Raw genomic sequence first — 26,028 nt, forward strand, 5'->3', positions numbered from 1 at the left:
TGGTTTTTCTCTTGGTGGCACTGCTTCCATTAGTGTATGTTTGTGTTAGAGTTTCTATCCAATCACATTTCAGTCATCATGTGTTGCTATGGTTAAAGAAATCTGCCTTGTCAACACTGTGGGTGCCTATAACACAAAATACATAGCTAGAAAACCACTTCTTTTGCACAAGCTAAAGTATATTTGTATACATTAAAGCGCTGTTTTTTTTGTTCCACAATGGCTGACAAAGTAGGGGAGAAGAAATTGATTTGGTCTCAGGCATCCAAGGTTATTTTCAAGACACACTTTTTTCCACACAATTTGCCCAAATTTCAAATAACCAGGAACCTGTAATAGCTGTGGTTACAGCTAAAGGAGTCTTGATGAATTGTGTTAATTGTGGTTCTTGCAACCTAATGAATAATAAGGATTGAGCCTGCCTCACCTCGGATTGCACATTTCCATTCAAGCTGACCCAAGCCGGAAATAAGCACATGCCTTTGACTTATTGTGTGAAAATCACCAATACACTGTTTGTATACTTTTATTTGCATGTCATCGCCTTCGATAGTCGGGGTATCTTATTAAAAACGTATACCTGTGTAAATGATGTTCAGGTTTGTTGCGATCGATAAAACTACTAGCATATAATTTTTCGATTAATCGGATAACATTTTTATTTGATGTTTTGCTTATTTTAACTATATAAAACCCTATTTCCAGGTAAGTGTATTTCCAGGTAAGTGTACTTACCTGGAAATGCAAAAGCCACATATTAAGTTTTGCCAATGCAAAAGCCACATATTAAGTTTAACTATCTTGCATTTAGACATTTAAAAGCTTATATTGACTGCTTGTTGAGGAGTGCATGGGGGTATTTCTTCTTTAAACAAATTTACTCATGGTGGGTTGTTTCTTTCTGTAAAAATACAAAACAAAAAAAAAAATTTGACTATGCAAGGTGAAGTAATTTGTGTAAGTCAACATTTGTATTGCATTTTAGATGGCAGATGGCAAGTGGATGGCAAGTTGACAACCATGCTTAAAATAATTCTATATAAAATATAGTAGTATAAACACTGTTGTGACAATTTTCGAAATCCACAACAGTGACTAAAAATGTAATCGTTTACTGCTCTTGTTATTTGCTGCTTTCAGGTTTAGTGTTTGTTCTCCCAGTTTTAATTGAATCCATCACAATGTCCGAGCGAGCTGATTGCACATCCTGATGCTTGCGAGTCACGACAGAACAGATCCAGTGCGACTGTCCCAAAGTTAACAAACAAACAGTTTACACAACAGCACTTCATTAAACTACACCATTTCCACATGATGAGGATTATACAGTTTTTGTTTAACGTGCTGATGTTTCGCCTTCATCCATGACACCAGCAGACTTCCATTCCACACAAGCTCCTCTTTGCATAACCTCCAGGTAGTTTTCTTTGTTGCATTTAATATAAAATGCTCCCATGCCTTGAATGACATGGGAACGCATACTTTTTGCGGCTGCTGGTTGACCCTGTACTGTCCGCCATACGGTCCGCGGGCGACTGTATTATCTTTGCATCATGTTAATCCGTAAATTGAGCAGCTCAACTAATCGATAACGGCATTCATTATCGATTATTATCGATCAGTTGTTGCAGCCCTAAAAACTACAATATAAAAAAGTACCCTGAAAGGCATCCATTACCCCTGCCGCAATAATGAAAGCACGAGTACTGATTGTGTAACATTACATAGACAGAATGTGGTTCTGTCTGCCCAGTGTCTCATCCGCCCTTGACCTCACTGCACGCCACTGCTTGAACCTTTACCTCCATGACCATAGCTACATTCTTAAAATGTCTCAACCATCAGTCCACATTTTGCCAGTGTTTCATGGCCTACATCTGACAACTGGAACATGGTAGACTGTTATATTCTATGGGGAAATAACTTGTGTCTGTCACATGTTGAGATTTTCAGCTCTCCTCCAGTGACGATTTTAGTTTTATAGCCAATGAAACCAACCAGCTTCTTTCCTTGAACTCTTCCCTTAATCTGTCATTATTTAATTATTTTTTGTACAAATCTTAATACTTAAGAAGCAGTTTTTTTTATGGAGAGTGAAGAAACATTATTCCCGCCTCCAAAACCACTCGAGAATGTTAAAACACTCCAGTGTTAGGAAATAATCTTGTCAGGCTTTACTCCTCTCATTGGCCCTCAAGGGTTAAGCGCGTGCACGTGACGCCGTTTCTCGGCAAAGCCTGCCTTCCCCTTTTCTCCGCCGAAGAAATGGACTAACTCGGATTTACGGGTTTCTTTCGTTTTATTTCTTTTTTTTGTTATTTTGTGGGTCCTGAAAACTAATGACTGCGGCGGAGGTGTTTGTGAGGTGGGATCCGGCGGAGAGCAGGTGAACGTGAACTCTTCAGTGTTCAGTAAATTCGAAGGTAGCCGCAGTCACGGAAACTTTGAGATCAGTATCGCTAACTGTGGGCGGTGGAGTGATATAGAGAGTAAAAAAAAAAGTGGAAAAAACAGACGACATTTTATATTATTCGCGACTTCGTTAAAAAACGTCAGAGACCTAGATCTATCAAAAAGCAAAGCAAAAAAAAAAAAAAAAACAAGAAAAAAAACATTAGCGGATTGGTGGCAGTTAGTTAAATCAGTTTGTTTTCCTGAAGAGACGCATATTGATAGTGTTACTGTAACGTCCCGTTTCCTCGAAAAGGTTCAGTCTCAAAGGCCTTCAGGAGAAAAAGGAAGTTCTCGCGACTTTGATCAGATTTTGTCGCTATTCTATTTCCATATGCAAATAAATTAGTTTTTAAGTGAAATCATGAACACACGAATAAAAAACATTTAGATAGATTTTTTTTAACACTGTTTCTCTCTCTTTCTCCTTTATGTTTTTTTTGTTTCTGATTCAGCGTTGTAATGGAGTGAAACTACCAAAACAAAGTACCAATTGCCAAAATGGAAATCAGGCACCATACAGGGAAATGGAAAAAGATTTATGTGCCAGGCATTTTGTTTTTGCTGGTAAGAAGTGCCTTAATGCTGAAACCAAGGCGTGATTAAGAACACGAGACTAGCAGCTTCTGCTTGTTTCATTTTTTTTTCATATTCGTTTCCAAACATATCTGGTTTTCCTGCTCAATCACACAACACTTTATGAGATGTGCATAACTGATCTGTTGTTTTGTATAAACCAGGCTATTTTCAGGCTATGTGATGCCTCCAAAGAGCAGAACAACACTAACAGTACAGAGTCATGTTTGGAGAATGAGTACTGGCATAATGGATTCTGCTGTGATATGTGTCCACCAGGTAACATAAGCCCAAGTAATAATGCTCAGTTTTCGCCGTGGTCTGTCAGTAGGATAGATTTATCATTATGAATATATTAGACATAAGAATACATTATTTCTTGCTTTAATTTCCAAGGTAGAGGTGGGCGAGGTGATACATGAGATTGTGATACTTTCATAGTACATAATACATGTCACAATTTATTAATGATGATACCTGTGATACATTTCAGAAAAATGTACCCTAGTGTAATTTCCCTGAATATATCCAAGTGTGTATAGTCTGTTTTAGTCTAAAATAGGGTGTAATGTGTTATTCTGTTTACAGGATTTAAACTAACTAAGGAGTGCTTAGGACAAGGCCAGAGGTCAACATGTGAGAAATGCAGCCCTGGAACATTTCTGGACAGCATCAACTATACCCCAAACTGCTTCTCATGCCGTAAACCATGCAAAGATAAATGTAATTACGTTTTCCTATGAATCTTTATGCTTGTTCAGTTTCGCCTTAAAAATGGTTCTCTAAATATATATTCTAATTCTTCCTACTCTGTTCCAACAGTTAATGAAAAAGAGATTCAAAATTGCACACACAAGCAAGACAGAATGTGTGGCTGTAATAATGAATACTACCAGATTGTGGTAGACGAAAATACAATGCATTGTTCGGCCTGTCGAAAATGTGGAAGTGGTGAAGTAGAGACCAGGCCATGTAAGTTTTTCTTTTTTTTTTCTCTCTCTCTCTCTCTCTCTCTCTCTTTCAATAAATGGCTTTTTTGGCTGCTATTTGAGTGCATAATATCCGATGGCCATATTTAACTGTATTCAGTCAAAATGATTGATTTATGTTTTAATCAGGTGATGGACAGATGAACACTTTGTGCAACTGTAAATTTAACCATTACCGTGTGGCTAAAGGACTCTGTGCACTATGCACAAAGTAAGTATTATTATTGTACTCTAAGGCACCTGGTTTGGATGATGGTGTAAACTGTAATACAATCAACCATTTATGACTCAACCATAGTCTTTAGAATCAGATGCAGGGTTTATTTTCCGGCATGCAAATGCATATTCATCCTATCTTCACACTATTAGCCCTACTCATTAAAGTTTTAGTTCATGATTATTAATTTAGATCTCAGAACACACTTTGTTTTGCTTAAGATTTGGCAAATATTCTGTCAGCGGTAAGACTATGAAGTTGTGTGAGGCAACACAGAAGCCAATCAATCACAAAATTTAGGTGTTCTACCCTAAGCCTGTTTGGAGGAAACAATAAGTGGAGGTAGTGCATTTATTTTAGTTGCAAAACATCTAGTTTTATTTAACTACCTTGTTTTGTTGATGCATGGATTTCTGTACAGATGTATTTGTTGTAGAAACTCTCCCAACCTATTTTACATGTTTTCTTGCCATGTCAGGATTGCAATTCAAACTGTTGACTTGTACAATATGCACTCATGTTTTTGTCAAATCTGCAAATATCTGTGGGGTGCTGTAAATGTTTTGGAAAGCCAGGATTTAACAGTGATTTGTTACGCATAAAACAACTGCAAAAAAAAAAAAAAAGAGCAAGAAGAAGAAAAAGAAGAAGAAGGGGTGTAATAACATTTGTTTAATATGTTTCGGTTCGACACGTGGCATCATAAATATGTAACAGTATAAATAACAACAGTATGGGAAGAGTGAAATTTCTTCCAACAATTAAATTGATTAGATTATCACATTTATCATTATGCAATGCTGTTACTTCCATTTCAATGAAATTATGATGCTGAAGTTTGAGTTAGGGAAGCCAAAAAGTTGTAGAAATGATGTATAACACGAGTGGCGGTTCTGAAAAATATTTGTTTGTTTTCAGCTGCACTTCCAAATGTCCTGAAATGTGCCCAAGTAATGTTATGACTACGCCCTCCAGCACTCATCTACCAGGTCTGATTCTGTACACTTAACTTGCATTGTAATGCTTCCTTTCATTTATATGTGTCAAATTATTACAGCATTTACAAATGTTTAAATTTGTGTCCCTCAATTCAAAGCAAGCATGACTCAGAGTGTTAAAGGCAATTCGGATCATCAGACAAATGAAAATGAATAATCGGGGACCTTCCCTAGAAAATTCAACAGGTCACAAAACGTGCTTACTGCCTTACCTGCTGAGTCATTTTTTGAATTGATGATAAAGCTGTATCTCCCCTAAGATGACTTTTGTCTGAGCGTTACAGAGAAATCTTCTTTCTTCTTATTTAACTGTTTTTTTTTTTTTGTTTGTTTGGTTTTTTTTTTACTTAAAAATGTCACTAATATGTATATGATTTAATTTCTAGGTTCTCCATTAGAAAAGACATTCATACTAGTGGGCATGTATGCACTAATTGCTTTGATTTGCATAATTTGCTTGTATAATGGAGCTAAACACTGGAGGAAGAAGAAACCAACTCTGTACAGTCAGTCATCTGTATCATGTGACTCAGAGAAGCAAGTGGAGAAGGTACTGTAGCGTAAATTCTTGTGACATGCAGGTGTTCCTGTTGGCTATCGTGATACTCATGCATATGATCTGTTCTGTTTTTGCTGCCCACAGAGTGAAACACATACATGCATACAAATCAAAGAGGATGAAAGCAAACTGTTAGCAGTTCTGCCAGAAACCATGCTTCCTGATTGCATTCCCAAAGAGATCAAAAGTATGTTGTGTGTGTGTGTGTGTTTTATTGCTTGCCTGCACCAATGGTTCACTTCTTTGTCATTGTGTGTGTTTTTTATTGTATTCACATCTTGCTTCTCTTTTGTCTTTTTTCCATTTCTTCTTTCTTTCAGTTCATGAATTTATTTACTTTGTGCTGGACATTGTACCACTCAATCGCTTTAAGGAACTGGTGCGCCGCCTGAACGTCTCTGAGCAGGACATTGACAGAGCAGAGAGAGACAATCGGCCATTTGCTGACGCCCAGTACCAGATGCTGATGGTTTGGGTTGAAAGTGGCACTAGAGTTGGGAAAAGCATCCTGCCACACCGACTCCTTCAAGAATGTCTGGAAAAACTGCATGATATGAATTTATCTGCTTGTGCAGAAAGCATACAGGAAAAGTATGTCTGAACTCTCACATGTGGCACAAGCATAAAAACATTTTATATGGTAATGAGTGTGCATACACATTAATTAAGAAATGATCAGAATTTTAATTGCGTGCAAACAATTTCATTGGTGTTACATAGACACTTTTTCGTCTTGATAAATGGCATTATGGGTGTACTCCAGAGTTGCGAAGGTGAAATATTTAATGCTGTAATGTAGATGCTATTAGTTTAGTCAGTGTAGCAAAATACTTTTACACAGCTCTGCAGAGTACAGAACCACACTAAGTGTACAGGTGCGTGTTTGTATATACAAGTAATATATGCATTTGATAAAAATTGTTGAATTTTATATGTACTCCAATATTTTTTTTTACTGCTTTTAGCTTTCTTGACAAGCTCCCCTTTTTTTTTTTTTTTACTGAAACCTTTTTAACCGTTTTACCCTCTATTGACATTATTTTAAAAAGGGGATAAACAGAAGAAGGTTCAAAGGTGTCAGATGGAACTTTTTCTGTTAAGTGGGCGAATCTGCTTTAATGTAGATTTGGTATCAGCATATAATGCCATTGTGCTTAGAAGAGGAAAAAAAAAAAAAAAGAAGGAAGCCGAATAACCACAGCTTTTTTAAAATGAAGTGTGATTCATTTTCTTATTTTAATGTTTTCTGTTGCATTAAAATGTACATTTCTTTTTTTCTGACCAAGCAACCTTCAAAGAAAGAAGGGGTTTTGAGGATTGTATTTGTTATTTTTTCAGGTAAAATACACAACCTTAATCACTGTTTAATAAATCAGCTGATTTTTTTTTTTTTGCTTTGTTAGTTGCTTCTTTTAATTATAGTCAGCATTATAACTACTGTAAGTTCCCCCTTTTTGCTGCAAAAAAGGTCATAATGCTATAATGTTATACCTGGTCTGAGTATTTTATATGAATTAATAGTTATAAAATATAAATTCAGTAGTTCTTGCTTTGGCAACAATACTAAATTGTTCACACTTTCGGTTTAAATTGCAGCTATGTGCTGCTTTGTGAACTTTTAGTTAATGTTAGTTTTTTTTAATTATAAAAAAAACATTTAATTATAAGAGGCTTTTACTAAACCATGAGTAATGCCCTCCAAGCAATCCTATGATGATAGCTATGACCTCAGACATCTTCAGTGAAAATATACACTATATGGGACTTGGATCTACTCTTGACCCACTCAGGCTAGATATTTAACTTTATCAATCTCTTCTAATGGAAACTGAAGAGAGGTGAACTAAAGGCCAGTGGATTTTTGTAATTGTATGTGCATATTTCTATTTTACCTTTTTTTTTTTTTTTTTTTTTTTTTTTTTTTTTACTGAATAATAAAAACATTTTTTATTTATTTCGTTTCCCATGCTTTATTATTAGGCACATGTACTGCTTTTACTTGTTCCTCCCCTAATTAAATTAGTTCAAGAATATTTTTGGGATGACACCCATTATAATCTGAAAACAGTAAATGAAAGAATGCACAAATTTACTTGTTTTAAAAGAAATTACTTCTGCATTGTTTGCAAATATACAGGAGCCAACAGTACCCATTATTGAATTCTTACACAGGACCACAGTCTTTCAGGATTGTGATTGGCACTCTTGGAGGCTCTATAGAGATGTAAAATCTAGCCCCGGCGGTGTTGGTGCAGTGTCGCTCCTCTGTGATTGATGCCATGTTAACCTCCTTTCTACTATTTTACACAAGGCCAGGCGATGACATCTGCAGATCAGCAAAAATTATTTTCTTGTTTCAAGACCTGCATTACTCTGGGACCAGGAAGAAGCAAGTTAAGTCACTGCTTACACATTTTAGAGTAGCAAATTTATTTTCCTTATTGTAGAACTTCATTATGGAAACTGCCTCCAGACAGATGGCATCAGTATCGACATGGTGTTAATGAGGATATTCAAGTGTTTCATGTAATAAATCAAACATTTCTGTTATATGGATCCTCTTGGGGTTTACAGTCATGGAATCATTCAAATCTGATTAATACTTTATCAAATCAAATCAAATTTTATTTGTCACACGCATACATACAGGGTTCGACATGCAGTGAAATGCTTTTTACGTATTACTACAAATATGCTGGGAAAGTGTTGTGTTTACTTTTCGTTTCCAACTTTTATGACTGGCACGTTGTCTCTCTGCATTCTTTAGTAGGCACATAAGCCCTTTTCTTAATTGTTATAACACTTTTTATACTTTCCTGCTTCCTTTTACCATTCTGGCCAATTGCTAATTATTTTCATTAATATTTGATCATAATCAGATCCTCTGGATTCTTGTTATATTTCTATTCCACTCCTGGAGAGGAATGCTAATATCCTTTTACTTATGTTTCTCATCTTAACATCTAGATCCATATAGATCCTCTGGATCCATTCTTCTAGTTGTTCAAATGTCTTAGGTCTTCTTCGTCGCATCTTCCTCTTTATGATGCGCCAAATGTTTTCTATGGGTGAAAAATCTGGACTGCAGGCTGGCCATTTCAGTACCCAGATCCTTCTCCTACGCAGCCATGATGTCGTAATTGTGATATGAAATGTGGTCTGGCATTGTCATGTTGAAAAATGCAAGGTCTTCCCTGAAAGGGACGACGTCTGGATGGGAGCATATGCTGTTCTAGAACTTGGAGATACCTTTCAACATTTTAGATAGTGCCTTTCCAAAAAAGCTGCCCATGCCACATGCACTCATGCAACCCCATAACTATAAGATATGCAGGATTCTGAACTGAGCGCTGATAACAACTTGGGTTGTCCTTATCCTCTTTAGTCCGGAGGACATGGCGTCCCAGTTTTCCAAAAAGGACATAAAATTTAGATTCTTCTGACCACAGAACAGTTTTCCAATTTGCCACAGTCCATTTTAAATGAGCCTTGGCCCAGAGAAAACGGCTGCGCTTCTGGATCATGCTTAGCTCTTGCTTCTTTTTTGATCTATAGAGTTTTAGCCGGCGATGGCGAATGGCACGGTGGATTGTGTTCACTGACAATGTTTTCTGGAAGTATTCCTGAGCCCATGTTGTGATTTCCATTACAGTAGCATTCCTGTATGTGATGCAGTGCCGTCTAAGGGCCTGAAGATCACAGGCATCCAGTATGGTTTTCCGGCCTTGACCCTTACGCACAGAGATTGTTCCAGATTCTTTGAATCTTTGGATGATATTATGCACTGTAGATGATGATAACTTCAAACTCCTTGCAATTTTTCTCTGAGAAACTCCTTTCTGATATTGCTCCACTATTTTTTGCCGCAGCATTGGGGGAATTGGTGATCCTCTGCCCATCTTGACTTCTGAGAGACACTGCCACTCTGAGAGGCTCTTTTTATACCCAATCATGTTGCCAATTGACCTAATAAGTTGCAAATTGGTCCTCCAGATGTTCCTTATATGTACATTTAACTTTTCCGGCCTCTTATTGCTACCTGTCCCAACTTTTTTGGAATGTATAGCTCTCATGAAATCCAAAATGAGCCAATATTTGGCATGACATTTCGAAATGTCTCACTTTCAACATTTGATATGTTATCCATATTCTATTGTGAATAAAATAGAAGTTTATGATATTTGTAAATTATTGCATTCTTTTTTTATTCACAATTTGTACAGTGTCCCAACTTTTTTGGAATCGGGTTTGTACAAGAATCACCACTTTATTAGAAACACCTGAGTACCTGCTTTTTCGTGCAATTCTTCATCAGAATCAGATACAAGTGGTCAAGACTAAGTTAATGTTCACAGCAAACATCAGAATGGGAAAATGTGATCTCAGTGACTTTAAATGTAGCATGGTTTTTGGTACCAGACACTGTGATTTGAGAATTTCTGAAACTGCTGATCTTTCGGAAGTTTTTACAAGCAACAGTCTTCACAACTGCATGGAATACTGTCGAAAACAAAGAACAGCAGTTCTACAACAAAAAATGCAATGGTGACAATCAAATACAAAGCAGAATGGCTAGACTGGTTTGAGCCGTCAGAAAGTCTATGAAGTCAGAAGTACGAATAATTACTGTTTACAATATCTAGATTTATTCCAATTTTCTAGATTCCAATTTTTCATCAAATCCAGTAAGATTAAGTGGATGGTGAGTGTATATTGCATTCAGTGTTACCCAAATGGATAGGTCTAAATCTGCTTCGTCTTATGATTTCCTACTAATGTCATTTCAGGGAGTTTTTTTCTTGTTACTGTGGTCTTCTCTAAAACTGCTTTGTGACATTGCCTACAGTTAAAACAGTGATATATGTAAAGCTAAATAAAACATAGATAATGTCAATGTATTGCCATTACTGTTTCATGTAATAATGATTAACAAACAAGACCTGAATAATAAAAAAATCTTTACTGAACACACCTTAACTGTAATGAGGAACAGTATACAAAAGAATCCAGCTTCTCTTGCTAGACCAGTTACTATTGAAAGTGTTGCGGAAGAGGGAGGAATAAGTCTGAAGCTACGCTGGAGAAGAGAAAAAAAATGAAGATCGCTACCTGAGGAAGACTTATACATCTAAGCCCAGGTAATCTTGTTCTTGACTTAGCTTGAGTGTTTTGAATGCTGCATGTGTGTGTCTGTGTTTGGATAGCAAATGTGTTAATGCAGGTGGGCAACTTATCATTTTCCTTATATCCCTCTGACTTTAGGTTTAATTGTCTGTAAGCTACAGCAATGTGCTGATATGTGAATGGTGAAAGGAAATATGATGAAGACACATGGTACAGGGATGTAAAGAAGATACTGTATGTGCTTAACATAGAGGCAGAGTCTATACATTTTTTGCCTGGAAAAAAATTTAGTTATCTAATGATCTTGAGCAAAAGCTGATGTTTTGGTAGTTAGTGATGTCAGTCGTGGGTGGGTTGTTTTGCCTCATTTTGTTAAGCATGTATGTGTGGTTAATGAATCATCCCTTCATTCTTTAACAGCAGTATGTTTACATTTAACTTCATGTGAAATACATGGTATTTTAACACTGTGATTAACATACCATAACTTTAATCAAGTTTCATTTTGAATTGTGTGATTTTTAAATCGCAATGATAGACATTTAATTGAAAATTAAACTAGAAGTCTGGATTTTATATTAGATTACTAGTCTATATAGCATGTAAGGGACCTGTCATTGGGAAAATTATCTTTCTGTCTAAATACATTATTTTTTGTTCAAAAAGCCATTAAATGGCTTAAATAGTTGTAATAGTATATAAGAGGAAATTGTATAGACGTAGTTGCTTTTGTATGTTTAGTGGACACAGCAGGGCTGCTACACAAAAGCTGATTTTTTTTATATGTTGCGTATTGTTACAGTTTCCAGTCTTGCTCAAATACTTGTAAACCTTGTGGCATAATTAGTTCCTTCTTTATAGCTTCACTACTGTCCATGTGTTTAAGATCTATTCTTTTAATTTGCCAAACCATAAAGACATATTTAATGCCCCTCTTTCTCTTTCCCTCTTGCATCTACCTATCTGTCCCTATTTTTTCAAAGGCATCATGAGCAACCGAGTAAGTGATGCCATACCACGAAGATAAAAATGATCTAATGACCCAGAGAATGAATGGAGGGATGGAGAAACAGAGGGAGGAAGTAAAAGACAAAGAAAGCGATACTGTGAATGGGATTTTGGGACGAAATGCAGACGCACCACTCGGCCACCAGAGGGCAGCAGACAATCATAAATACCACACTCTGGGTTATCAGGTACTTTTCTGTCACATGGACTTACATAAGATTATCTCCTTAGTGAAAACTGCAGCTGGAAACAGTGGTCTTTTCACAGCAAAGAACAGACCCTGTTTATTATTCTCCCTGAAAAAAATCAACAGTTAAAAAAAGTTTCGTTTATACTGTGTTACAAATACGACACAGTGAAGCGCTTGCTCGAAGTTTTCTTCAAAAATGTGCACAACACCGCCATCTGGTGTTTGAAGTACTAATTTCTAAAAGTATTAGTATTAATAGTAATGCATAAAATCTTGAACACACCCAAACTAGAATATGTGCTAAATAAGTCATAAACAGCAGCTCATGACCGATTCTTATGCTAAAATATGCTTCAAATAATTGTACTTTTGACGATCAACACTTCTAAGGACATTTTGTTGGGCCCAGATTTTCTTTACCATGTTATAATATATACCATGTACAGTACAGACCAAAATTTTGGACACACCTTCTCATTCAAAAAGTTTTCTTTATTTTCATGACTATGAAAACTGTAGATTCACACTGAAGGAATCAAAACTATGAATTAACACGTGGAATTATATATGGAATTATATACATAACAAAAAAGTGTGAAACAACTGAAAAATGTCATATTCTAGGTTCTTCAAAGTAGCCACCTTTTGCTTTGATTACTGCTTTGCATGCTCTTGGCATTCTCTTGATGAGCTTCAAGAGGTAGTCACCTGAAATGGTCTTCCAACAGTCTTGAAGGAGTTCCCCGAGAGATGCTTGGCACTTGTTGGCCCTTTTGCCTTCACTCTGCGGTCCAGCTCACCCCTAAACCATCTCGATTGGGTTCAGGTCCGGTGACTGTGGAGGCCAGGTCATCTGGCACAGCACCCCATCACTCTCCTTCTTGGTCAAATAGCCCTTGATGCCTTCAGTGTGACTCTACAATTTTCATAGTCATGAAAATAAAGAAAACTCTTTGAATGAGAAGGTGTGTCCAAACTTTTTGTCTGTACTGTATATGTCGCAGACATAATTCTTTCATTATTGAAGCACATGCATGCATGAGCAAAATATAATCTGATGTCTTGTAAAGGATGGGCATCCTGTACCCAGTGTTTCCACAACAGGCTTTAAATAATGTTCCCAAAATGTTCCTGGTATAAGCTCCGAATTGTATTGCTATAAGCTCCGGGTAGTTAGTTTGAGGTATTGTGACTAAGATAAGCTCTGAATAGTTTTCTTGTGAGAGACTGTGGATAGTTTTCCTGAAACAGGCTCTTTGATAGAGTTTTAAGGTGAGATCTGGAGAAGTTTTCTGTAGTTTACAAAATAGGCTCTAGATTTTTTGCCATAGGCTTTGGATAGTGTTCCTAACATAGGATTAGGATAGGTAGCTGATTAAATGCTTTTGTAAGGCAGTTAAATTGTTAATATTTAGTATATTCCAAATAAGTTCACAAATTCGATTTTATATGCTTTCTGTATACAATTCTACATGTAACACCTGCACAATTGTGATATTCTCAGAAAAAGAAGCCAAAGGTGCGTCTAGTCGCTACATTGGGTAAGGGATCTCCAACCTCAAAATCTAGAGGCGCTCCAATTCAGGGGCTGTTCGACCATGGACCAACTGAAAAGACTTCCATGCAGGAGGTACAAAACTTCCTCTTACTCTTATTAGCAAATAATGGTTAGCAGCATTACTTTTGGTTATTATAATAAAAGCTGGAGACAAAAATTTTTTTCCAGGAAGCTACTACTTCTACCACATAAGCACAGGCCTACATACACCAGTGACCATAACAATAAAATAACCCCTGATCTTAATTTTATTAAACAGTCAAAGCTCTTAAAACAGAAAGAATTAAAAATCTGATGGGAACAGAGGTGATAATGCACACTTTTCTTGTGTGCATTCTGTTTGTTTTTGTCAGGAGCGAGGCAATGTTGGTGGAGGCCAGTCACAGCTGGCGTTGTTGAAACAGACTCTGCAGTCGTTTGCCCTGCCCGATGAGCTCAAATGGTGGTGGAAAGAAGGAGAAAAAGATGATATTTTGGAGATCAACTGGACTGATATAGTGCATTCCCACAAGGTGCACTAACTACAGATTCTACGATACTGTATATACAACAAGCAGTTGAGAGAGACACAAAAGGAAAGGAGAGACAGAAAAGTCAATGGAGTGTGTGATAGAAAGGGACAGTAGTTTAAAAGAGAATTGCAGACTTCAAAGAGACAAAGTGGCTAACTTCAGAAAATGTTCGAAATAAAACAAATATGTTTATTTTTTTGCAAATAAAATATGTATATTTCTAATAAATTATTCTCCTTATAGTCAATGGCAAGGATTCAGAAGCACCAGCAGGAGGCGATATGGGAACTTCTCCAAACTGAGCTAATTTACATCAACAAACTCACCATTATCACTGATGTAAGAAAGCTAGCAAGTTCCTACTCGACCAATAGTTATGAAGAACTAGTCATTGATCTTTCACTTTTTACTATGGTTTTATTGAACTGAGAATGATTTTATAGTGTATTAAGCAATATTATCATCTGGCATACTATTTTCTGGAAAATTCTCAGATCTTGCACATCTTTCTACTTCATTAAATCTTTAGAATTTGCTGAAATACATTGTCTGTTTCATTCTACATTTAAGTATAATCTTGGTTTAATCAGACATCCTCACATTCCACAGCTTGTTCTTGCTGCACTGGAGCATGTTCACCGACAAGGATTTCTCCTTGAGGTTTGTACATCAACCTGAAGTTTTATATCATTTATTCTCTGCCATCATAAACTTATTGTGAATAGAATCAAGAACATCACAGCAACATATTTAAATATTTATATAAATTTTTTTTTAATAAAAACAATTTTTTATTTATTTTTTAATGGAACATTCAGTTCTTATTTGAGTACATATCAGAGTTACACCATGGAAACATAAATATTGCATGTTTTTGCTGACAAGATAGGAAACTGCATTAATCTGAGTGCGGTTTTCTGTAGGCGTTTAAGAGCAGCCTAGTTTAAGATAATCATTTAATGATGTCTCTCTTGCTTTGTTTCAGGTATCCGCTGCCCAGCTCTTTTCTAACATATGCAGTATCCATGATGCCCACAAGTGCTTCTGGCTGGAAGTGATTTACCCCATGTTGCAGAATGCTAAAATGTCTGGCCAACCATTTGACCCTTTAAAACTTGATCCTGGATGTTTGCAGGTATTTAACATGTGTTGAACTTCCCATGCATCAGTAATATCTAAAGACCCTGCCATGTGTCTCATTCGAATTCTACATTGTTTTCATAGTTTGCTGACCGTTTCTCTGCATATTTGGATTATTGTTGGGAGGCAAAGATCAATCTGGAGTTCACACACAGACAGATGGAAATAAACCCACACTTTAACATTTTTCGTACGGTACTACAGTCATATTATACTTTTAGAATTCCGGGCCAGAATAATGTGTATCAGATTTAAACCACAGAATATTACTATATGTACAATTATCATTGTTGCATACTTGTCCTCGTTTTTTGTATTATAATGCATTTATGTAATTTCTTGTAGACATGTCACAGCACCATTCGAAAGCTAACATCATACAATTAGTAATCAGTAAATACATGTATTTCATTACACTTGATTGTATGGTTAATTAACCCAAATCTCTTTTTTAGAGTCAGTCATATTAAAACAAAATGTGCATTTTATATCCCCATTCTGGGTTCCCTTCTTCAGTGGGTGGAGACTCATCCCCAATGTATGCGAATGAGGCTGGGTGACATGCAGGCAAAGCCCCACCAGAGGATTACGAAGTATCCCTTACTCTTAAAGGCTATTCTGAAGGCTACAGAGGACATAAATACACAGAAAACCCTCTCCCGCATGGTGAGATATCTGAACAGGGCATCATTAACTTCTGCAGGTCTCAAGTTTTTGAACATGGTTCTTGATTTTTTTGTTTGGGATATAACTCACAACCACTAAAGCAATAATCAAGTGGAAAAGAAGAGTGGATGTTAATATAATAGAAATTGGGTACTAAATGTTCAAAAAGCACATACAAATCTTATGGTCAGGTGTCACCAAACCTTTTTCTATTTTGTGTATATTATAATTCTTATTGTACAAATTCAATCCCATTTATTGATGTAAAAATATATGTATTGTAAAATTGACAAAATTATGTTTAGATAAAATAGTGTGCCCCCCATTTAAGTCCATGTGAGGGATTTATTATTTTAAAATAAAATATTAAATGAGTGCATTAATATTGGATTATTTTTTTTTTTTGCCTTACATTTGACACTACTGCCATTACTTCTGACCAATAGGATTTGAGAATTCAGTGTGGTATAAATGTATGTTAAAGTAAAAAATAGTGAAATTGTGCATATGAATGTTCTCTTTCTCTACTTTAGATAAATAGCGTCAGTCAGTTTCTGGACAATATCAATGACTACTTGCTGTTTAAGGATGATGAGCTGGCAATCTTTGACCTTTCACAGAAAATAGAGGGATATGAATTACCAGGGATGAGTGAAGAAATAGAAAAGGTAAATGGATAATTATTGACCATTTTTATTATTTGCTTGAAAGGTTTCATTGATTGTAAGTATTTATGTCTCAGTACATGCAGGAGTTCTGTCAATTTGATTTAACTAGCCCTATACGGGGCATGGGACCCAGAGACCTACGCAAGCTGATAAAAGGAGAGAACCTGAAGGTTAGAGGAAGGAAGGACAGTAAGGTAAAGAACTTGTGACTTAAAGAAATAAAGCTGTTCAAAGCCACAAACTGATACTAATTAAAGCAACAGTCATAATTTATCATCATTAATTAGAATGAACTGAGGTATAAAACAGTATTCATATTTCCAAACTGTAAGCCTTCCTATCATTGCTGATTCAGTAGTAAGATTAAATTGATAACATAATATATTGTTCAGTGATTTAGTGGTGTCAAATCTTTTGATTGTAACATTGAAAATAGAAATTGTACCATATTGTTTGGAAGTCTGAGGTATACACCCTTACATAGAATATATATTTTGTGTTGTGACATTAGCTGGAAGTGTTTGTGCTGCTGTTTACTGATGTGCTACTGCTGACCAAACCCCAAAAGAAATCAGAGAAACACAAGGTTGTGCGCCCCCCACTGTCCCTGGAAAGAATACACTGTGCAGAACTCAAGGATGGCTGTAAGTTTTCTAACCTCTCATACTCTTTTCCGCTGTAACATCCCTCTACACTTTTAAATCACAATCTTATTTTTCATCTGCTATTAAAAGCCAACAGTAGTATTGGCATAAACACAACATGAGCATTTAAATGTCTCCTTAATAAAGAAGTCCAAAGTCCCCAGTCCAAAGTTTTTAACCCTGATCGAAATTTCCCCTTTCTATAAAATCAAAGCTAAAATAACATAACAAATAGGTACCACATTATTCTAAATTGCACATATAATAAGCACAAATTAAAAAGTTCACTGTAATTGAAATTTTATTTCTAGGTCACAAACAGCATATGTACTATTTTCTTAAGTACAGTTTTAATTATTACTAATTAATAGCTAAAAAGCATAAAATATAAATAAATACAAATATATATATATATATATGTGTGTGTGTATATATATATATATGTGTGTGTATATATATATATATATGTGTGTGTGTATATATATATATATATATATATATATATATATATATATATATATATATATATATATATATATATACATTTTTATGTTTATGTTTTATGTTTATTTATTTTTGTTTTTTGTTTTTGTTTTAATTTACAGCCAAAATAACAATTGTGTCTCTGGTGAACAATGATGCTACTGAAACAAATTAGAGCCTTCATGCTTTAACAGACATTTTTATTTACCACAATGCAGAACCTATTGTTTACCAATTATGCATTGACAACATATTGAATTTATATACTTTATTCATACTTAACAATTTGCATAATAAATTACCACAAATAATAATAGTTGCATTTAATAATAACTGTATTTATTAGCCATTAAAATGTTACTTAATTATTAAGCAATACTAAAGTATTTATTTTAAATCTTTTTATTAGAAGACATTCATGTATTATTAACATGGTGAGATCTACTCATTAACATAGTAAAGTGTTTGTTTGGGCTTTATTACACACAGAACATGACCTGAATCACCAATGAATATGTGATATTGATCTGTTAAGAACTGGAGAACAGGATTTAATAAAATCTATTTAAACCATTTTCAATATACATATAATACAAACATGATTACAAAATCAATAATTACTAAAAATCTACTTTATAGAATTTGATTGGACATACATTGGACATGAGATCTGTGGATTTCTCTCACAATTTGCATGTGTGTAGGCTCGCATTAATGAACAGGAAACTTCTACTAAACCTTTTGGTAAATTCTAGAATAGGGAGATGCAAATGATACACACCAGAAAAACATGGGCATCACTAATCTGTAATCTTATGATCTAATGATTTGAAACTTCTCGTGTTTTTTTTCAAGCAAAGTGAAAACAACTATCCAAACTGCCATTGTGTCATGCGATAAGACGTTTAATTTTAACAATGAAATATTTGTTATGGCATTTGACATTTTGTTTATAGCCATGATCTCCGAGGAATATGATTTGCTGGATTTAATGCAAAATGTCTGCTTTCAATTTTTGTTTTTATGCAGATACACACAACAACGTTACTGGTTACTTGTACATATGTATCCACATACAAATTATCCACATTATCAGACGATCATGTTTCTTCAGCTGAATGCAAAAAAAAGATACATCTAGAGCTTAGATTAGTATTTACATCGAATATCAGAATGAAGCAACCATATGATCTTATCACTTATAAAAACATCAATTGTTCCTTTCTTCTTTAACTTCCAGTTTTAGTGAACTTGAGCCCACTATTCATTACAATGTGATCAATGTTCAATCTACTGTCTCTGTTGCACACTACAAAAAATGTGGAGAAAAGTTTGCTCGTAGCCGTGTTCAGTTCTGCATATGTTTTGTAGAGGATTCTGCAAATACTTCCGTCTCTGTCTCACAGACTCCTTTGTCATATTGGAGGTGAGTGATCTAGGCTGTCCTGTCAGCGTGTACAGTGTTTCTACTCCCAGCCCAGAGAGCTGTGCAGCATGGATCACTAATATCCACCAAGCCCAGGTATGGTGCTAAACGTAATAAATCCCTTTTTTTCAAGCTGTTTGCTAAAGACATAAAAAAATAGACAACAATAAACCTAATCTGGATCAAACCAATCTTTCTGCTTTCTAGCTGTTTATTGAATTTTGATATAAAATTTTAGTCTCATTTCAAAGTCTTTGTAGCCACAAAAAAAATATTTATTTTTGACTTCCAGGAAACCTTGAAGTCTTTACGGAAAAAAGAGACAGTCACACTTGAGGAACCCAGTGATCAGATTCTAGAGGAGTCAGACCCACGTCCTCTTTTCAATATACCAAATATCAAGGATGCAGCGGAGCAGTTTGAGTATACAAGTCTTTTTGCTTCTCTCTTTGAGAAAGAAGGGCAGAATTTGCACAACCAACCTGCACATTCACATTTTTCGAACAAACAAATGCAAAACCAAGACAAAGAATTTAATAATGATCACAACACAACACAAGAAACCAAAGAGAGCGAGAGAGAGAAAAATGGACATTGCAAAGATGGCGATATTTTATATGGTCCAGCAGTTGAAAGACGGGTAACATGGAATCATAAACACCTTTCAAATAAAAATTCAAAAGCCTTTCCACAACAAGACATATTAGAGACCAATAAGTCTAGCGGTCCACATCTATTGTTAGTCGGTGGATTAAGGGAAAAGAGTGCACTAAGCCAGTCCTCATCAAGCCAGTTTTTATTGCCAAGTAAATTTATACCTGTTGAGACTGAAAGTGTCAAACATCAACCCTCACAGAAACCAGATCTATGGCAGAATTCTTGGTCTCACCAATCAGGTGATGAAAATGAGTCTCTCTCAGAATCGTGGACATTCACAAGAACATTAAATTCACCAAGGTTACGAAGAAAACGTCCCATGAATTCTCAGCTGCCTGCTTCACTCCAGAACACCAGGAGAATGTCAGCTGAGGCAGAAATATTGACATTGTTTACCAACATGAATTCCAAATCAGTCTCCGATTCTGGCGAGAACCATAATATCTGCAAACCCTCTGATACAACCTCTAAATCTCAGGACCACCTGGTACTTAAAATGGGCTCTGTAAAGCAGAATCGAGGGGCGTTCTGGAATTTTCCCTTTGACAGGATTTCAGAGTCAGAGTCAGAACTGTCAAAAGAGACACATAATGAGAATGCTCCAAAGAATAATAGAATAAAACCACAGAGGACTGAATCCTTACCTGAGCTTCAGTCTTCCCCTCTGCAGGGAATCCTGAAAAGGGCCAAGGAGCGTGACAGAGAGCGTGGAATAGTAAAAAAAGAGGGGAAGCATTTAGAAAAGACTTCTGCTCAAAGTTTCAATACTTCTCCACATTTAGTCTGCACTACTCCATCACCATCACCCAGTTACAGAGAGAAAGAGGCAGCAACAGAGGAGCAAGAGCTGTTCAGATCAAGATGGTATGACTCTCATACAGAGACCAGCGTAGACAGCAGTTACAATGACACTAACAACAGGTACATTTTTTATGATTTATTATGTCATCTACCAAAACAGGTTAGACAGTATAATAGTGATCCTGATTTCCAGTGGATATTTTATTTCTCTTTGATTGTTTTTTGTGCTTTCATTGCCATGCTAGCTTTGTCATGTTAAGTTTTCCAATCAATATTTAAATATATTCAAATTCACTCAATGGAATTATTACTAAGATATGAAATTCGTTTTGATGGATTTTTTTTTGTTCCATGGTAAAGAAATGACTGTAATAGAAAATATTTTAGCATTTGAAAAGAAGACAGTAGTTTCATTCTGTGTTTTATGTCTGTGTCTTGATCTTACAGAGCTGTTCTGCCTACACAGAATAAGCTTATGTCCGAATCAGCTAAATCAACTGTAAACTTAATTTTCACAGCATAATACAGAGCTTATACAGTACTATGCACAATTTCAGAGACCAGCATTTTTTGCCCAATAAATAGCCATTTATTATGTATTGTTGAAGGTATCTAACAAAACTAAACATAAAAAATTTCGTTTTTTCAATTCAGTTTCAGCCAAAGAGCCATGAAGTACTTACAAAATATGGCCAAATGTATGTGGCTGACCATCTGACCATCACACACACACACACCTGACCATTACAAAATGTCATATGTTTGGTAGTACACAATTGTCTAGGTGGTCTCTGTATGTTGTAGAATTATAATTTAATTAAGGGACAGACTCAAACATGACCCTGCATGACAATGGCCCTGTGCACAAAAAGAGGTCAAAAAGGTGGTTGCTAAGGTGTCTGTGCAATAATTCATTGGGGTGTTGAAGACTGTAAGGTGTTTTCAGGGGACATTGTAGCTAGACAGCATCGGCTGGTGGTCTGTAGGGTGGTTTTGGAGGTGAAGAAGAAGAGGAGGAGAGTGAAGACTGAAAGAAGAATAAATTAGTGGAAACTGAAAGAGGAAGACTGTAGTGTGAGATTTAGGGAAAAGATCAGACAGGGGCTCGGTGGTGGTGAAGAGGTGCTTGATGATTGGGCAACTACTGCAGAAGTGATAAGGGAGGCAGATAGAAAGGTACTTGGTGTGACATCTTAAAATAGACGTGGTGGTGAATTGAGGAAATGCAGAACTGCACAAGGAGAAAGAGGGTGGCAAAACAGAATTGTGATAAACAGAGTGATGAGAACAGTAGGCAGGAGTACAAGGAGATGCGGCTGATTTTCCAGGCAGAGGGACCGAGCTGGAAAGGATGTGCTGCAAGTTAGAGCAATAAAGGATGGAGATGGAAATGTGTTGACTAGTGGGGAGAGTGTGTTGAGAAGATGGAGGGAGTATTTTGAGCAGCTAATGAACGAGGAAAATGAGAGAGAGAGAGAGAGAGAGAGAGAGAGAGAGAGAGAGAGAGAGAGAGAGAGAGAGAGAGAGAGAGAGAGAGAGAGAGAGAAGGTTGGATGGTGTAAAGATAGTGAAGCAAGAAGTGGATAGAATTAGTAAGGAGGAAGTAAGAGCAGATGGCAGTGGAGTTTTTAACAAGATTGTTTAACAGAATTTTGGAAAGTGAGAAGATGCCTGAGAAATGGAGAAGAAGTGTGCTGATACCGATCTTTAAGAACAAGGGAGATGTGCAGACCTGCAGTAACTACAGGGGAATAAAGTTGATCAGTCACACCATGAAGTTATTGGAATAAGTAGTGGAAGCCAGCCTGAGAGAAGAGGTGATCATCTGTGAACAACAGTATGGTTTGATGTCGAGTAAAAGCACCACAGATGCATTATTTGCTTTGAGAATGTTGATGGAGAAGTATAGAGAAGGTCAGAAGGAGTTGCATTGTGTGTTTGTGGATTTAGAGAAAGCATATGACAGGGTGCTGAGAGAGGAGTTGTGAAATTGTATGAGGAAGTCAGGTGTGTCAGAGAAGTATGTGAGGGTGGTGCCGGACATGTAGGAGGGCAGTGTGAACGCAGTACAGTTTGCAGTAGGAACAAGAGACTGGTTCAAGGTGGAGGTTATACTGCATCAAAGATCAGCTCTGAGCCCTTTTCTGTTTGCAGTGGTGATGGACAGGTTGACGGACGGGGTCAGACAGGAGTCTATGGAGTCAGACAGGAGTCTATAGGAGACTATGATGTTTGCAGATGATATTGTTATTTGTGGTGAGAGTAGCGAGCAGGTTGAGAAGAGCCTGAAGAGGTGAAGGTACATGCTGGAGAAAAGGGGAATGAAAGTCAGTTGGAGTAAGACAGTGTGTGCGAATGAGAGGGAGGGCAGTGGAGTGGTGCGGTTGCAGGGAAAAAAGGTGGAGAAGGTGGAGGAGTTCAGGTACCTGGGTTCAACAGTGCAAAGTAATGAAGAGTGTGTTAGAGAAGTGAAGAAAAGAGTGCAGGCAGGGTGGAGTGGGTGGAGAAAAGTGGCAGGAGGGATTTGTGATAGAAGAGTATCTGCAAGAGTGAAAGGGAAAGTTTATAGGACTGTGGTGAGACCTGAGATGTTGTATGGTTTAAAGACAGTGGCATTGAGTAAAAGACAGGAAGTGGAGCTGGAGGTAGCAGAACTGAAGATGTTGAGGTTTCGTTGGGAGTGACGAGCATGGACAAGATTAGAAATGAGTTTATTACAACGCATGTAGAAAGTTTTGGAAACAAGTTGAGGGAGGCAATATTGAGATGGTTTGGACATGTGCAGAAGAGGGACATGGGGTATATCGGTAGGAGAATGCTGAGGATAGAGCCACCAGGAAGGAGGAAAAGAGCAAGGCCAAGAAGGAGGTTTATGGATGTGGTGAGGGAAGACATGCAGGTGGTTGGGTTGAAAGAGGCAGTTGTAGAGGACAGGGGGTATGGAGACAGATGATCCGCTGTGGCGACCCCTAATGGAAGAAGCTGAAAAAAGAAGAAGAACAAGAGCCCTGATCTCAACCCCACTAAACATCATTAAGATTAATTTGAATGCAGGTTGCATAAAGCTAGGCCTTCTGATCTGAAAGTACAACGTCACTATTGTTCTTGTGGATAGATAGACACAAATCCCACAGCCATGCTTCAAAATCTATGGAAAAGTCTTCCCAGAAGATTGGAGGCAGCTATTGCAGCAAAGACTGAAACGACTCCATATTATTAGCTTTGAAATGTGATGCTGAAGCTCAATTGGGTGTGATGGTCATGTGTTCACATACATTTTGTAATATATTTTGTTTAAGTAGGTATACAGTATTAACATGTAGTATTCAAAATAAACTATATAGAGATTTCATAGCTTTTAACTGTGGTGTGATTATATTAAATATTATCGTTAATGTCATGACCTGCCGATCTACATAAATTTAACTGAAAATGAACAGTTTCCCATTACTATTATTACTTGCAAATAATTATCACCTTGAAAACAAAGGGGTGGTCTCTGAATTTTACGCATATATTACTTATTGTTTTTAATTTAGCATGTCATTTAAAATCCATTAGGTAAACATAAAAGTCTCTGTCATTTCCACTATTTTCCATTAGACCTATTACTCCAATGGGTGTAAATGTGGACTGGCCAGGCTGGTGCTTCGATGATGAGGATGTGCTGGAGTTCACTGGGCTTGACGATAAAACACTAGACTGTTTTGAACAGGCCCCAACTTCTGCAGAGTATCCGAAAACACCCAGGCATAGCGAAGCAGATTACAGTGAAGTGTAATGTGACAAACATTTTGTTTGTTTGTCCATGCAATGAAAGAATCTGGTGCAAAATGGAATCTGTGATCTGCACCAAAGTTAGGTGAAGCTACTTCAAGGACAGAATATAGTAAAGCCCACTCCAAAAGCCTCTGTATAGACTTTGTTCATTTATGCATACATTTAATGTGTTTATGGAAAGTTTGGGAACACTTTTCAGATTTCTTTAAAGAAAAAATATTTTGCATAATTTAAACTAAGATGTCAAATAATATCAAGAGAACCTAATGGAAATAAATTACACATAAAAAGTAAAAATATATAGTTTTTACATTTATGTACTGGGCAAAATTATCCATTATGTATCTTTGTTGGGAAAAGTACTTGAACTGTTGCTTCCAATACCTAGTCTGAACCTTTGAACTTGAAAAATTTTAACAACCAAAAGTTTCTGGCAACAAATTACTCTAATTATGAATTAGAGTAATATTAGCTCATTTCTCTTAAAAAAAAAAACTGCTTTAAGTAAATGATGTTAGTGGGCTTTCTTGAATGAACTACTCTTTGTAGGACTATTTTGGAACATTTCTACTGTTTTATTATTTGGACATTCACCTGTAGAATTACCAGAATTCATTGGTTAATTAGTAATCCTAGACCCATAGCAGTAAAATAGCCCCGAACATAATACTGTCAACCCCACACTTCTATTAGGTGGTTCTTTTAATTTAGTCTTTATTTTTTGCCAGTGTTTTCCTGTAGGTTCTTGGAGTTCTTTGTGACTTTGCATAATTTTAAGAATAAATAGAGAAATGGTTCACAAATTTTCCAGAGGTACTTTACTTTACTGTACCACTAGTACTATTTAACAAAAGTAACAATATCTAGAAACAAAATAGTGGAGCAGTGGAGGCAAAAAATAAGTAGCATGGTCCAAAGGCACAAAAACGAATTACCTGGAAATTTTTCCTTTTCTGACAAAGGAACATGTAATATGCTGTAATATTGAGCTGAATACAGCATCAAAAAGTGTACAGCTACACATAGTTTTGCTTAGTGGCTTTGTATTCAAGAAGAATATGATGTATCTATTGCTGGCAAGTGTAAGACATTATGGTGGAAAAATTGACTGTAATGTTCATATTTTCTTATAACTGGCCCACCACTTGCCTTTAACTGTCTCCAGCTTCTTTTGCCCCACCCACTAATTTTCCTCCACACAGTTTTGCTCTGACTCTGTTAGATTGCTTGGCCAGTCTTCATCCATTCTTCTGGAAATATAACACATTTTATGCATCCCTTTCAAATCGTATTTGAAGAATAAGAAAGTGTTGTAAACTGATTTTCTTATGCTTTAAACCCTATTTTGTAGCAGTATATATCACCTACTTTTTAAGTCTTTTGAAGCTAAACTCAGTGTCATGAGTAATGGAAATCTCATGTTATATGATGTAACTAATTATGTTAATATGTAAAAATGTATAAAATCTCAAGTCTGTAGTCACGTTGCAATAACAATTATTTGTCATGGAATTTCTCAGTGGACTTAACAGAAATGTATTCCTAGTATATATATATATATATATATATATATATATATAT

The 26,028-nt window shown here is 36.2% G+C and overlaps 2 protein-coding genes across 6 annotated transcripts; both read left to right on the forward strand.

Annotated features, from left to right (window-relative positions):
• Positions 1-2,152: 2,152 nt before the first annotated feature.
• tnfrsf1a (tumor necrosis factor receptor superfamily, member 1a) lies at positions 2,153-7,744 on the forward strand. 3 transcript variants are annotated; one of them, XM_083552016.1, is made up of 10 exons: positions 2,153-2,411; positions 2,907-3,018; positions 3,192-3,306; positions 3,616-3,750; positions 3,850-3,999; positions 4,146-4,227; positions 5,152-5,222; positions 5,618-5,781; positions 5,875-5,977; positions 6,111-7,744. In XM_083552016.1, the coding sequence occupies exons 2-10, from the start codon at positions 2,953-2,955 to the stop codon at positions 6,389-6,391; spliced, it is 1,167 nt and encodes a 388-aa protein (XP_083408142.1). In that variant the 5' UTR covers positions 2,153-2,411; positions 2,907-2,952; the 3' UTR covers positions 6,392-7,744. The 3 variants fall into 3 exon arrangements, with proteins under 3 accessions (XP_083408142.1, XP_083408144.1, XP_083408143.1); XM_083552018.1 differs by having other exon boundaries at positions 2,192-2,411; positions 3,616-3,758; positions 3,864-3,999; XM_083552017.1 differs by having other exon boundaries at positions 2,192-2,386.
• Positions 7,745-10,812: 3,068 nt separating this feature from the next.
• On the forward strand, positions 10,813-25,992 carry plekhg6 (pleckstrin homology domain containing, family G (with RhoGef domain) member 6). 3 transcript variants are annotated; one of them, XM_083550856.1, is made up of 15 exons: positions 10,813-10,928; positions 11,898-12,110; positions 13,617-13,742; positions 14,024-14,182; positions 14,426-14,521; positions 14,792-14,842; positions 15,168-15,317; positions 15,407-15,517; positions 15,839-15,988; positions 16,522-16,656; positions 16,731-16,850; positions 17,168-17,300; positions 19,190-19,305; positions 19,502-20,787; positions 24,271-25,992. In XM_083550856.1, exons 2-15 carry the CDS (start codon positions 11,922-11,924, stop codon positions 24,446-24,448), a joined length of 3,000 nt encoding a protein of 999 aa, XP_083406982.1. In that variant the 5' UTR covers positions 10,813-10,928; positions 11,898-11,921; the 3' UTR covers positions 24,449-25,992. The 3 variants fall into 3 exon arrangements, with proteins under 3 accessions (XP_083406982.1, XP_083406984.1, XP_083406983.1); XM_083550857.1 differs by lacking the exon at positions 10,813-10,928 and adding an exon at positions 10,937-11,011; XM_083550858.1 differs by lacking the exon at positions 13,617-13,742.
• Positions 25,993-26,028: the final 36 nt, after the last annotated feature.

Source organism: Silurus aristotelis (assembly GCF_946808225.1).
Source record: "Silurus aristotelis genome assembly, chromosome: 1".
NCBI classification, from domain to species: domain Eukaryota; kingdom Metazoa; phylum Chordata; class Actinopteri; order Siluriformes; family Siluridae; genus Silurus; species Silurus aristotelis.